At 53.4% G+C, this 14514-nt stretch overlaps 1 protein-coding gene across 5 annotated transcripts in view; it reads left to right on the top strand.

The window, feature by feature from the left end:
- Positions 1–14312, top strand: part of fgd1 (FYVE, RhoGEF and PH domain containing 1) — a 63279-nt gene extending 48967 nt beyond the window's left edge. For all 5 annotated transcript variants that reach the window (XM_063034685.1, XM_063034684.1, XM_063034688.1 and 2 more), the window contains exons 15-18: positions 4278–4403; positions 8622–8780; positions 10441–10584; positions 12778–14312. In XM_063034685.1, coding sequence (XP_062890755.1) covers positions 4278–4403; positions 8622–8780; positions 10441–10584; positions 12778–13065 — 717 coding nt within the window. In that variant the 3' untranslated portion in view covers positions 13066–14312. The remainder of the gene's footprint in view (positions 1–4277; positions 4404–8621; positions 8781–10440; positions 10585–12777) is intronic.
- The last annotated feature ends 202 nt before the right edge of the window (positions 14313–14514 follow it).

Here is a 14514-nt window from a genome sequence, read left to right as displayed (position 1 = left end):
TCCAATACCAGCACATCTTTTCTGAGATGAGGGGCCCAAAACTGTTCACAATACTCAAGGTGAGGCCTCACCAGTGCCTTATGAAGCCTCAGCATCACATCCTTGCTCTTGTATTCTAGATCTCTTGAAATGAATGCTAACATGGCATTTGCCTTCCTCACCACAGACTCGACCTGCAAGTTAACCTTTCGGCTGTTCTGCACAAGGACTCCCAAGTCTCTCTGCATCTCAGATTCCCGGATTTTCTCCCCGTTTAGAAAATTGTCTGCACTTTTATTTCCACTACCAAAGTGCATGACCATGCATTTTCTAACATTGTATTTCATTTGCCACTTTCTTGCCCATTCTCCTAATCTGTCTAAGTCCTTCTGCATCCTACCTGTTTCCCCAACACTACCTGCCCCTCCACCAATCTTCGTATCATCTGCAAACTTGGCAACAAAGTTATCTATTCTATCATCTAAATTATTTATGTGCAGCATAAAAAGAAGTGGTCTCAACACTGACCCACATAGAACACCACTGGTCACTGGCAGACAACCAGAAAAGGACCTTTTATTCCCACTCACTGCCTCCTAGCAAACAGCCAATGCTCTAACCACGTTAGTAACTTTCCTGTAATACCATGGGCTCTTAACTTGGTAAGCACCCTCATTTGTGGTACCTTGTCAAAGACCTTCTGGAAGTCCAAATATAGAACATCTGCTGCATCCCCTTTATCTACCCTACTTGTAATCTCCTCAAAGAATTCCAACAGGTTCGTCAGGCAGAATTTTTCCTGAAGGAAGCCATGCTGATTTTGCACTATTTTGTCTTGTGTCACCAAGTACTCCATCACCTCATCCTTGACAATTGACGCCAACATCTTCCCAACCACCGAGGTCAGGCTAACTGGCCTATCATTTCCTTTCTGCTGCCTTCCTCCGTTCCTACAGAGTGGAGTGACATTTGTAATTTTCCATGCCAGAGTCCAGTGATTTCTGAAAGATCATTTCTAATGCCAGCACAATCTCTAATGCTACCTCTTGTAGAACCCTAGGATGAAGTTCATTTGGTCCAGGTGATTTATGTACCTTTAGGTCTTTCAGCTTTTTGAGCACCTTCTCTCTAGTAATAGTAACTGCACCCACTTCTCTTCCTGCACACACTACAACATCTGGCATACTGTTAGTGTCCTCCACAGTGAAGACTGGCGCAAAATTCTCATTTAGTTCATCAGCCATCTCCTTGTCCCCTGTTATTATTTCTCCTGCCTCATTTTTTAGTGGTCCTATATCCACTCTCATCTCTCTTTTACTTTGGACATACTTGAAAGAACTTTTACTATCCACTTTGATAATATTTGCTAGCTTGCTTTCATATGGTACCTCACCAGAGGATTGGATAGCTAACTGTTGTCCATGTAGCAAGCTCCCCCCTCTACTGAGCTGATGAATCCAAGGGGACGGCAGAGACCGTTACAGTTTGGCACCAGCGGTGCCGCAGGAGTTGCCAGTCAGTGCTTAACTCAAGCCTTAGAGACTGCAGCATCGGATTTTTCCTGCAGGGTTTACTCCCGAAGCCCTCCCCATGCATGGGTACAGCCCCAAAGCAGCAGAGGTTTCAGATTAGAACTTTCCTTCCCCTAGCTGAGCTGCCAACCACAGCCGATGATCCCCATCTGCCCGAAGCGACTGGTCTTGAGGTACCAGTAACCCGCCTTTGCCCCTTCCCTTCTCTGTCAGCAGGGCTGAGTAGCTAAACCACACATAAAGGCCAGGAGCTGGACTTGGTTGTCAGAGGCTATTTGAGGCGCACACCATTGGGAGCATTTAATAGGTAGTGGGAGCTTGTCTCCATTACCACTCCCGGCTATAACAACCTTAAGAAATCATTGTACCACAGTACATCAAGATTTTTTTTCAGGCATCCGTTAGTCTTGCGAGACCATGGATCTGCGCCTGGAAAGTCTTCACTCTCCAGGGCGCAGGCCTGGGCAAGGTTGTATGGAAGACCAGCAGTTGCCCATGCTGCAAGTCTCCCCTCTCTACGACACCAATGTTGTCCAAGGGAAGGGCATTAGGACCCATACAGCTTGGCACCAGTGTTGTCACAGAGCAGTGTGTGATTAAGTGGACACAACACGTTCCCTCAGCTGGGGCTCGAACTCACAACCTTCAGGTCGCTAGGCCAATGCCTTAACCACTTGGCCATGTGCCCACACTGCATTAAGATAATACAGTGGAAAACAGAATACAGAATAGAGTGTCACAGTCACCGCAAAAGTGCAATACAGGTATACAATGACGTGCAAGAGCTGCAATGATGTAGACTGGGAGGTCAAGAGTTTATCTTCTTGTGTATGAGGGGTCCAGTCAAGCATTTGATGGCAGCGGCATTGAAGATGTCCTTGAATGTGGTCATACGTGCTATCGGGCTTTGGAGAGGGGAGAATAGAGAGTGTCCGGGGTGGGTGGGGGCTTTGATTGAGCTGGCTTTTTTTACTGAGACAGCGGGAAGTGTAGACAGGGTCCATGGAGGGGAGGCTGGTCTCCGTGACGTGCGGAGCTGTGTCCACAACTCTCTGCGCTTTCTTGTGGTCATCATACCCAAACCATGGTGCACCTGGATAGGATACCTTCTGTGGTGTAATCCGTAAAATCTGTCCTTGCACCCAGTGCCGATCTTTCTGGATGATGGTTGGATTGTTTCTCGGACTGGAAGCCTGTGTCTCGTGGTGTACTGCTTGGGTCAGTGCTGATGTTCGTTATTTAAACAATTTAGATGTCAACGTCCAAGCAGTTTTGCAGACGATACTGAAATGGTTGATGTCATAGACTATGACGTAATTTATCAAAAATTACAGAGAGGTCTTGGTCAGCAAGGTATGGGGAAAGAGGATTTGCAAATGGCTTTCAATCCAGTTAAGTTCGAGGTGTTGCATTGGGACGTCAAAGCAAGGTAGGACTTTCACAGTGAACAGTCAGACCCTGGCGAGTGTTGTAGAACAGAGAGACCGAGGGGTACAGGTACATAGTTCCGTGAAAGTGGTGTCACATGTAGACAGGGTGGTGAAGAAAGCACTTGTTGTGCTGGCCTTCATTGGGATGTTATGTTTCAATTGTACAAGACGTTGCTGAGGCTGCACTTGGAGTACTGTGTTCAGTTCTGGTCTCCCTGCTGTCGGAAAGATGCCTCGAAGCTGGAAAGAGTGCAGAGGAGATTTACGAGGATGTTGCCGAGACTCGAGGGACCAGGTTAGGGGGAGACGTTGGGCAGGTTTGATTCCTCAGAGCGTAGGAAACTGAAGGGTGACCTTATAAAGGTGTATAAAGTCATGAGGGGGATAGATAGGGCGGATGCACACAGTCTTTTTCCCCTTGGTTGGGGAATCGAGAACCAGAGGGCGCAGGTTTAAGGTGAGAGGGGAGAGACTGAATAGGGACCAAAGAGCAACTTTTTCGCCCGGAGGGTAGTCTCTATATGGAACGAGCTGCCTGAGCAAGTGGTTGAAGCAGGTACATGGACAACATTTAAAATTCACTTGGACAGGTATGTGAAGAGAAAAGGTTTGGAGGGCTGCGTGCCAAATGCGAGGAATTGGAACTACCTGTTGGGTAACATGGTTGGCATGGATGAGTTGGGCCAAAGGGCTATGTCTGGGCGTTCGTTTTTAGTACATGAGAAGTCCGTTCAAGAGTCTGATAACTGCGCGGTAGAAGCTGTCCTTGATCCTGGTAGTACGTGCCTTCAGGCTTTAGTGTCTTCTGCCTGACGGGAGTGGGGAGGAGAGGATCTTTCCGAGGTTGGTGGACACTTTGGCCATGCCGGAGGCAGCAAGAAGTGCAGGCGGAGTCCGTGGAGGGGAGGCCGGTTCCCGTGACGTGCTGAGCTGTGCCCGTGACCCTCAGAGGTTTCCTCGTGGTCCCTGGCTGAGCAGTTGCCGTACCGAGCCGTGATTCTATGGTGCATAAAGGTTGGTGAGCCTCACCGGGGACGTGCTGAATTCCTTCCCCTTTCCAAGGAAGTTGGGGTGCCAGTGAGCTTTCTTGCCCGTAGCGTCTGTGTGGCTGGACCCAGATGAATCGTTGGTGATGCTCATATCTTGGAATTTCTAGAACTAGGACGTTCTGAAGCATCTCCACTGAAGGGATTATTAACACAGAGGAAGGGTGAGAGGGAGGGCGCAGAGCTACACGGGCTTTGGGAATGCCTGGAAGGCCTTGAGGGGTGGAGAGCGGGTGGCAGTATCGTCCCCCTGGATGCCAGAGACCTGATCCGATCTTCTCCGTGCGCAGAACACGGAGCTGGGAAAGCGGGCTCCCACTCCGATCCGGGAGAAGGAGGTCAGCCTGTGCATGAAGTGCCAAGAGCCATTTAACTCCATCACGAAACGCCGGCACCACTGCAAGGCCTGTGGGCACGTGAGTACCATCCTGCCTGGCGCTACCCAGCAGAGCTGGCGCACTCCGCCGCACCCCACCACCGCCGTCCGCTGTCCCATCTAGGAGCCCCGTGCCTGGCTCTGGTCTCCATCCCGGGTGCCGTGGTTAGCGTGAAGCTGTTACGGCCCGGGAATTCCAGCGTCCGGAGTTCAATACCAGCTCTGTAGTGAGCCTCTGTACATCCTCCCCGTGGAATATGTGTGTTTCCCCCCGGGGGGCTTCGGTTACCTCCCACAAAGACATTCTGGGTTGGTTAATTGGTTATTGTAAATTGTCCTGTGATTAGGTTAGGGTTAATCAGGATGGTGGAGTTGCTGGCCCGAACGGCCCTGAATGGCCAACTTTGCACCATATTGCTAAACAAACAAACAAACAAATAAAAAAAATCCCACTGGGAATACTGTGCAATTCAGATCCCAGTATCCCAGTGGGACAGTTCAAGCATCCATCTCAAATTGGGAATACCATGCACAGTTACAGTCTCCCACTGAGAATACCGTGAACAGGTCTGACCGCACTGCCCCCCCCACCCTGTGATACCATGCGCATGTCGCATTGGGAACACCCTGCCTAGCTCCAGACTCCCACTAGGAATGCTGTGCACGGTTGCAGTCTCCATGAACCACCGTGAATACCATAAGCTGCTCCAGTCTCTGTATTGCACTGGGAATGCCGTGTACCGTTGCGGTCTCCGTATCCCACAAGGAATGCTATGTACAGTTCTAGTCTCTGTGTCGCACTGGGAATATTGTGTATAGTTTCGGTGACCATGTTACACTGGGAATGATACACCCAGTTCTGGTCCCTGTATCTCATAGGGAATTCTGTGCACTGTTCTGGTCCCTGTAACCCATAAGGAATACTGTGCACAGTTCTGGTCCCTGTAACCCATAAGGAATATTGTGCACAGTTCTGGTCCCTGTATCTCATAAGGAATACTGTGCACAGTTCTGGTCCCTGTATCCCATAAGGAATATTGTGCACAATTCTGGTCCCTGTATCTCATAAGGAATATTGTGCACAGTTCTGGTCCCTGCATCCCATAAGGAATATTGTGCACAGTTCTGGTCCCTGTATCTCATAAGGAATACTGTGCACAGTTCTGGTCCCTGTATCCCATAAGGAATACTGTGCACAGTTCTGGTCCCTGTATCCCATAAGGAATATTGTGCACAGTTCTGGTCCCTGTATCTCATAAGGAATACTGTGCACAGTTCTGGTCCCTGTAACCCATAAGGAATACTGTGCACAGTTCCTGACTTCCTGTTACACCTGGAGTACTGTGCAATTACAGAATTTACAACCCACAGGGATTCCTATGCACGGTTCTGGTATCTATCCCACATGGAACGCCATGTGCGGTTGTCGCAGTAAATATTGTTGCTGAATAACTAGATGCTGAACACCTGCACTCATTCCTCAAACATACTTTATTTTACTTGTGCACGAGGAGAGCAGCGTGGCCCCTTGTCACCCACACTGGTCTGAAGTCTGAACAGAGAAATCCCTTTTTTTTATAAAGAATTGACCAGCAGTTACGGATGTTGTGAATAATTATTATTCAACCATACACGAATGAGGCTCTTCATAGAAACATAGAAAATAGGTGCAGGAGTAGGCCATTCAGCCCTTCAAGCCTGCACCACCATTCAGTATGATCATGGCTGATCATCCAACTCAGAACCCTGTACCTGCCTTCCCTCCATACCCCCGATCCCTATAGCCACAAGGGCCATATCTAACTCCCTCTTAAATATAGCCAATGAACTGGCCTCAACTGTTTGCTGTGGCAGAGAATTCCACAGATTTACCACTCTCTGTGTGAAGAAGTTTTTCCTAATCTCGGTCCTAAAAGGCTTCCCCTTTATCCTCAAACTGTGACCCCTCGTACTGGACTTCCCCAATATCGGGAACAATCTTCCTGCATCTAGCCTGTCCAATCCCTTTAGAATTTTATATGTTTCAATCAGATCCCCCTTCAATCTTCTAAATTCCAGAGAGTATAAGCCTAGTCGATCCAGTCTTTCATTATATCAAAGTCCTGCCATCCCAGGAATCAATCTGGTGAACCTTCTTTGTACTCCCTCTATGGCAAGAATGTCTTTCCACGGATTAGGGGACCAAAACTACACACAATACTCCAGGTGTGGTCTCACCAAGGCCTTGTACAACTGCAGTAGTACCTCCCTGCTCCTGTACTCAAATCCTCTTGCTATAAATGCCAGCATACCATTCGCCTTTTTCACCGCCTGCTGTACCTGCATGCCCACTTTCAATGACTGGTGTATAATGACACCCAGGTCTCGTTGCACCTCCCCTTTTCCTAATCAGCCACCATTCAGGTAATAATCTGTTTTCCTATTTTTGCCACCAAAGTGGATAACCTCACATTTATCCACATTAAATTGCATCTGCCATGAATTTGCCCACTCACCTAACCTATCCAAGTCACCCTGCATCCTCTTAGCATCCTCCTCACAGCTAACACTGCCGCCAAGCTTCGTGTCATCCACAAACTTGGAGATGCTGCATTTAATTCCCCCGTCTAAGTCATTAATATATATTGTAAACAACTGGGGTCCCAGCACTGAGCCTTCGCTGGGGTCAGGGTCGACCACGGAAGTTGTGTCTGAGCTGTCTACGTGATATACAAGCTGGGGTGCTACGATACGGAGAGAAAGCTGTTACGCCTGTCTCAGGCTCCCCCCTCTCCACACAGCCAAAGGAACGGCAGGAGACCGATGCAGTTTGGCACCACCGGCGTCGCAGGGATTTGAACTCAACGTAGGACAGCCTTGGGGACGCCAGCTCCAGATTCATCCCTGGGAGTTTACTCCCCAGGTCTTCCCCATGAGTGGGTTTAGCCACACAGCAGCGGAGGTTTGAGATCAGAGTATTCCCTCTGCCAGGCGAGCTGCTGAGTCCCATCTGCCTGGTGACTGGTTCTGAAAGTGCCAGTAACTCGCCTTTGCCCCTTCCAGGAGCTGGACTTTATCGGAGTGTATTTAAGACCAATATCGTTTGGACAGTGTAATAGGTTGTGGGAGCTTATCCTCAGAGCTATGACAACCTAAAGGAACCATACATGAATATAACCAAATGAAACAGTGTTCCTCTGGGACCAAAACACATTACCATACTGTCGTAAAGAACAAAAAGAATAGAGCCCAAGTCCTTGAGTGGTGTGACTGTAGAACTGATGGTAGATTTTCCTCATCTGGCTTGTTCTTCTACCGAGCAGACACCGGAGGGCAGCACCGAGCGAAGGGACCAGCCTCTCACCCGAGTATGGATTCCAGCCCATCCTGCAGCGGCTCTCCCGCGCAGCCTCGGCATTTCCTCTCCTGGTCGGCCGCAACAGGCGGCCCCGTGGCCTCTGCCTAGTCCTTGCCACAACCAAGGCAGTGTGCCTCCCCCCCCCCCACCCCCGCCGTCAGTCTTGCTAATGAACCAGCGAACCTGACTTGCAGTATTCTACACCCCAACGTCCAACAGGGTCTTGCGATCCCTGTATGAAAAAAAACATCCAAGGCAATCTCTCGCACTTCCACGCCATTCCAGACCCACTATTACACCGAGGATATTGTCCCTAGTTACAGACTTTAAAGGAATTTTGTGCTCAGTCCCAGTTTTCTTATTACACATATTGTGCACGGTTCTGGGTTCTGTATCCCACGAAGGGAAGTCTATGCACAGTGACAAGGAATGCCTTGCACAGTTCCGATGATCATATCCCACAGGGAACAGTTCCGGAGTCTGTATCCCACAGGGAATAAATTGCACAGTTCCCTTCTCAGTGTTCCAAAGGCAATAGTGTATGTATCCCGCAGAGGATACTGTGTACTGTTCTAGGCTCCGTACCATTCCTGGAATACTGTGCAATGTCCAATTGTCTGTATCCCACAGGGAATACCGTGCAAACTTCCAGGCTCCATACTATATTCAGAATACCATGCACAGTTCCACTGTCCAGATCCCGCAGAGAATATTGCCATCTTCTGTGCCCCATATGCCCCCGGATTGGGTGACCAAGAAAAGGGGTAATAGGGTGGGGGGCATTGATACCTGAGTGGGGAGACTGGCCAGGGGTCAGGGATACCAGCAGGATTTGGATGGGTATCAGTGCTTCCGTGTCTACAGCAAGGGGAGTTTAAACCTGTGCCTTTCCACACCACCCCATCCCGATGATCTCCACAGGTGGTGTGTGGCAAATGTTCCGAATTCCGGGCTCGGCTGGTGTACGATAACAACCGCACCAACAGGGTGTGTCGGGATTGCTACGAGGTTCTGCACGGATCGCCAGCGGGAACGCCACAGCGGGCATCGTATTCCCAACGGAGGAAGTCCATCCTGGAGGTTAGGAATTGGTCCAGTACCACCCGTCACACCATCCCATCTCAGTGGGGTCAGACACAGGGTGAAGCTCCCTCATCTACACCATCCCATCACACTCTCTTGGGGTCAGACACAGAGTAATCGTCACCCCACACTGTCCCAACACATGCACCCCAAGTCAGACACTGAGTGAAACTCCCTCCACACCGTCCCATCACACACTCCCGGGGTCAGACGCAGAGTGAAACTCCCTCCACACCGTCCCATCACACACTCCCGGGATCAGACACAGAGTGAAACTCCCTCCACACCATCCCATCACACACTCCCGGGTTCAGACACAGAGTGAAGCTCCCTCCACACCGTCCCATCACACACTCCCGGGATCAGACACTGAGTGAAGCTCCCTCCACACCATCCCATCACACACTCCCGGGGTCAGACACTGAGTGAAGCTCCCTCCACACCGTCCCATCACACACTCCCGGAGTCAGTCACAGAGTGAAGCCCCATACACACCGTTCCATCACAGACTCCCGGGGTCAGACACAAGTGAAGCTCCCTCCACACCGTTCCATCACACGCTCCCGGGGTCAGACACAGAGTGAAGCTCCCTCCACACCGTCCCATCACACACTCCCGGGATCAGACTCTAAGTGAAGCTCCCTCCACACCGTCCCATCACACACTCCCGGGGTCAGACACAGAGTGAAACTCCCTCCACACCATCCCATCACACACTCCCGGGGTCAGACACAGAGTGAAGCTCCCTCCACACCATCCCATCACACACTCCCGGGTTCAGACACAGAGTGAATCTCCCTCCACACCGTCCCATCACACACTCCCGGGATCAGACACTGAGTGAAGCTCCCTCCACACCGTCCCATCACACACTCCCGGGATCAGACACTGAGTGAAGCTCCCTCCACACCGTCCCATCACACACTCCCGGGGTCAGACTTTAAGTGAAGCTCCCTCCACACCATCCCATCACGCACTCCCGGGGTCAGACACAGAGTGAAACTCCCTCCACACCGTCCCATCACACTCTCCCGGGGTCAGACACTGAGTGAAGCTCCCTCCACACCATCCCATCACACACTCCCGGGGTCAGACACTGAGTGAAGCTCCCTCCACACCGTCCCATCACACACTCCCGGGGTCAGACACAGAGTGAAGCTCCCTCCACACCGTCCCATCACACACTCCCGGGGTCAGACACTAAGTGAAGCTCCCTCCACACCGTCCCATCACACACTCCCGGGGTCAGACACAGAGTGAAGCTCCCTCTGCACCGTCCCATCACACACTCCCGGGGTCAGACACAGTGTGAAGCTCCCTCTGCACCATCCCATCACACACTCCTGGGGTCAGACACTGAGTGAAGCTCCCTCCACACCGTCCCATCACACACTCCCGGGGTCAGACACTGAGTGAAGCTCCCTCCACACTGTCCCATCCTGGACACCTGGAGTTGGACGCAGAGTGAGCCTGCAGATCTCTTCTCACACCTGAGTCCATCTAGAAGAGAAACAGGTTTCCTCTTCATTCCGCAAGAGAGGAATGCTCGCACAGCGAGACGGTGTGGTGGGGGTGGTGGGTGTGGAATGATGGGGGTGGGGGTGTGGATGAGGGAGAACGAGTGTGCTGACACGGCACTGTTGAATGGTTTCTGCAGAAACAGGCCTCGGTGGCAGCAGAGAACAGCGTCATCTGCAGCTTCCTGCATTACATGGAGAGGGGAGCCAAGGGCTGGCACAAGGGCTGGTGTGTCATCCCGGAGAATGAGCCCCTCGTGCTCTACATCTACGGAGCCCCTCAGGTGAGGGGGCTGGTGAGGAGAGAGAGCCGAGGGAGGGGTGGTGAGGAGAGAAAGCTGAGGGAGGGGTGGCAACGAGTGAGAGCTGAGGGAGTGGTGGTGATGAGGGATGATTGTACCATTAGAACGGTGACACAATCCCGAGCAATCCCTTCGAGGGTAGTACGAAGGAGAGTTGGACAAGGGAGTGCTCTTGCTCATGAAGATTTCTGACAAAGTTTCATTCTCCCCCCTCTCCCTCCTCTCTTCCCCCTCCCTCCTCTCTCCCTCCCTCCCTCCTCTCTCCCTCCCTCCCTCCTCTCTTCCCCCTCCCTCCTCTCTTCCCCCTCCCTCCTCTCTTCCCCCTCCCTCCTCTCTTCCTCCTCCCTCCTCTCTTCCCCCTCTCCCTCCTCTCTTTCCCCCTCTCCCTCCTCTCTTTCCCCCTCTCCCTCCTCTCTTTCCCCCCTCCTTCCTCTCCCCCCTGCTCCCTCTCCCCTCCCTCCCTCTCAGTGTAGTGGAGGAACTGTTGGTGAGCATTACCGGGAAAGGCTTCAAACATGGACTGCTCTTAGAGGCGGGCATAGCTGGGTCCCATGTGTTTTTCCTCAAGTTTTTCATTGTACCTTGGTAGATGTGAAGGTCATAAGCCAACGTGCCTTCCTGAGGCAGCACGTCCTGTAGATACGACTGATAGTGGGCAGCCTCGTGGCTGTGATGTACTGGGCTGACCCACGACTCTGCTCCTTCCAGTCTACTTGAATTGCCGTACCAGACTGTGACGCAACCAGGTGGGGTACTTTCAACAGGACATCGTAGAAGTTCATTAGTGTTCAGTGACATCGAACCCCTCTGAATGTTTAAGAAAATCACAAGGAACACCTTTCTTGAACCAGAGGTAAATCGGGGGATAGGTGTGGAGGCCAGTCATTGGGCGTATTTAACGTGGAGGTTGAGAGGTTCTTGACCAGTCAGGGCATGAAAGGTTACAGGGAGAATGGGGTTGAGAGGGAATATAAATCAGCTATGATCTCGCAACGGAACGGACTTGATAGTCGAATGGCCTAATTTTACTTCCAGGTCCTATGGTTGCCTACATCTGAAAAATCACTCTCACTCTGTCTCTCCCCACCTCCCCAACTCCCCCCTCCCCCTCCTCTCCCCCTCCCCCTCCCCCTCACTGTGTCTCACTGTCACTCTCTCTTTCTGTCACACACACTCTCCCTCCTCCCCTCCCTCTCTCCCTCTGCCCCACTCCGTGTCTCTCCCCTCCTCCACTCCTCCCTCCCTCCCCATCTCCCTCTCCTCCCTCTCCTCCCTCTCCTCCCTCTCCTCCCTCCCCTCCCTCTCCCCCTCCCCTCCCCTCTCCCCCTCTCCCCCTCCCCTCTCCCCCTCTCCCCTCTCCCCCTCTCCCCTCTCCCCCTCCCCTCTCCCCCCTCTCCCCTCTCCCCTCCCCCCTCCCCCCTCTCCCCTCTCCCCTCTCCCCTCTCTCCCCTCTCCCCTCTCTCCCCTCTCCCCTCTCCCCTCTCCCCCCCTCCCCTCTCCCCCCTCCCCTCTCCCCTCTCCCCTCTCCCCTCTCCCCTCTCCCCTCTCCCCTCTCCCCTCTCCCCTCTCCCCTCTCCCCTCTCCCCTCTCCCCTCTCCCCTCTCCCCCTCTCCCCCTCTCCCCCTCTCCCCTCTCCCCTCTCCCCCCTCCCCCCTCCCCCCTCCCCCTCTCCCCTCTCCCCCTCCCCCCCTCCCCTCTCCCCCCTCCCCTCTCCCCCTCCCCCCTCCCCTCTCCCCCTCCCCTCTCCCCCCTCCCCCTCCCCCCTCCCCTCTCCCCTCTCCCCTCTCCCCCCTCCCCTCTCCCCTCTCCCCTCTCCCCCCTCCCCCCTCCCCCCTCCCCTCTCCCCTCTCCCCTCTCCCCTCTCCCCTCTCCCCTCTCCCCTCTCCCCTCTCCCCTCTCCCCTCTCCCCTCTCCCCTCTCCCCTCTCCCCTCTCCTCCCCCTCCCCTCTCCCCATCTCTCTCTCTCTCTCTCTCTCTCTCCCCTCCCCTCTCCCCCTCCCCCTCCCCTCTCCCCCTCCCCTCTCCCCCTCCCCCATCTCTCTCTCTCCCTTTCTCCATCTCTCTCCCATCTCACTCTGTCCATCTCTGTCTCCCTCTCTCTCTCTGTCTGTCTCTCACATGGGTCTCTGTGACATCTCCTCCTCTTCTCCCCCTCCCCTCCCCACGCCCCCCCAGGACGTGAAGGCTCTCCGCAGCGTCCCGCTAATCGGCTTCGAGGTGGGCACCCCGGATCCCGGAGAGAAGACGGAACGTCGGCACTCTTTCCTCATGTCGCAGAGCCACCTCACCCTGCACTTCAGCGCCGAGTCTGAGGACTTGCTGCAGCGCTGGGTGAACGCCCTGTCTCGGGCGGCGCGGGGCGAGGCAGAGGGGGGCAGCGGCACCGATGGACAGCTGGCAGAGCAGGGGCCGTGGGACCACAGCGGATCCCCTCCTGGACTGAGCCAAACCCCCAGCACCTAACGGGACCGTCTCAACCACCTCCATACTTGAAAAGAAGCGCACTTTTTATTGTTTTTTTTCGATTTTCCTTTTTAATATTTTTTAGATAATATTTTATATATTATATATTATATCAAAGGTTATATATGTAAGGGTTTAGGAACTTTAAACCCCACCCCTATCACCAGAGGAGGAGGGGAAAGGTGGGATTCCAACCCCTCTCTCGCTGTCCCGGGAAGAGGGTTCTGTTTTGGCAGGGGTGGGTGGGCCTGGGAGAGGGTGTTGGAGGGGAGGGGGGATTCGGACGCGAGACTGGTTTTAGTCGCGAGAAAGTGTTGATGTCGCTGTTTGGGTTTTCTGCCCTCCTCCCTCCTACCCTGCCTCCTCCAACCCTCATCTTTCTCCTCCTCTCCTCCATCCTATCCTATACCCTTCCTTCCTCCTACCTACCCTCCCTCCTCCAACCCTCGTCTCCTTCCTCCTCCTCTCTTCCCTCCTACCCTGTACTCTTCCCTCCACCCTTTCTTCTCCCTCCTCCTCTCCTCTCTCTCTCTGACCCTGTACCCTTCCCTCCACCTACCTAGTGTCTCTCCCTCCCTGTCCCCTCCTTGCTTCCCTCCCCCATCCTTGCTTTCGTTATCCCCCTCCTCTCCTCCACCATCTCCCTCCAACCCTCGCTACTCCCCCTCCTTCCTTTCCTCGCTACTCTCCTCCCTCCTCTCTCCACTCCTCCTTCCTCCATCTCCCTCCCTCCTCTCCTCTCACCCTGCTTCTCTCCTTTCCTTCCCCCTCCACCCTCCCCCCTGCCCTCCCCGCCCTTCCCTCCCTCCTACCCCCTCCCAGACACCTCTCAGTCAGTCCTACCCTTCTACCCCTTTCCTCCCCTTCTCCACCTTTCCTCCCCTTCTCCACCTTCCTATCTCCCCTCTTTCCCTTCCGCATTCCTTTACCTCTCACTCTCTCCGCCTTGCCCACTGCCTATCGCTCCCTCTTTCCTATGCCCCACCCTAAACAAAACCCTTCTTGCTCTCCCTCTTCCCCTCCATCCCGTCCCTTCCCCTCCATCCTGCCCCTCCCCCTCCCTCCCTCCCATTCCTTTCCTTAACCTCACCTGCCTCTCTTGCCCTCTGTCGATTTCGTACCCCCTTCCCCTGCTCCCTGTTCCAATCTCCCCCCTCGCCCCCTCCCCTGTGGAAGTGGCTGGCCCCACTTGCAGGGCATTGTGTCCGGAAGCCTGTGCTAACGTATAAAAATTCTTTTTACTCTGCCGCCTGTCTGTTTTTGTTCCCTATCTGGATAAAAGCTGCTTGCCCCCACTCACTTTACAAAAAAAACACACACACATTTTGCAGGATTGGTGGCGAGGAGGGAGGGAGTGCTGTACCTTCCCACGACCCCCCACCCCCCACACCTTGTCGAGCAGACAGTCGGGAGACGTAAGCTTTTTCCGTGACTCCTGACGGGGCGGGG

This window comes from Mobula hypostoma, chromosome 28 (genome assembly GCF_963921235.1).
Source record: "Mobula hypostoma chromosome 28, sMobHyp1.1, whole genome shotgun sequence".
Taxonomy (NCBI): domain Eukaryota; kingdom Metazoa; phylum Chordata; class Chondrichthyes; order Myliobatiformes; family Myliobatidae; genus Mobula; species Mobula hypostoma.
Note: the sequence above shows the minus strand (reverse complement) of the source record. Positions and strands in the feature narration are given on the sequence as shown.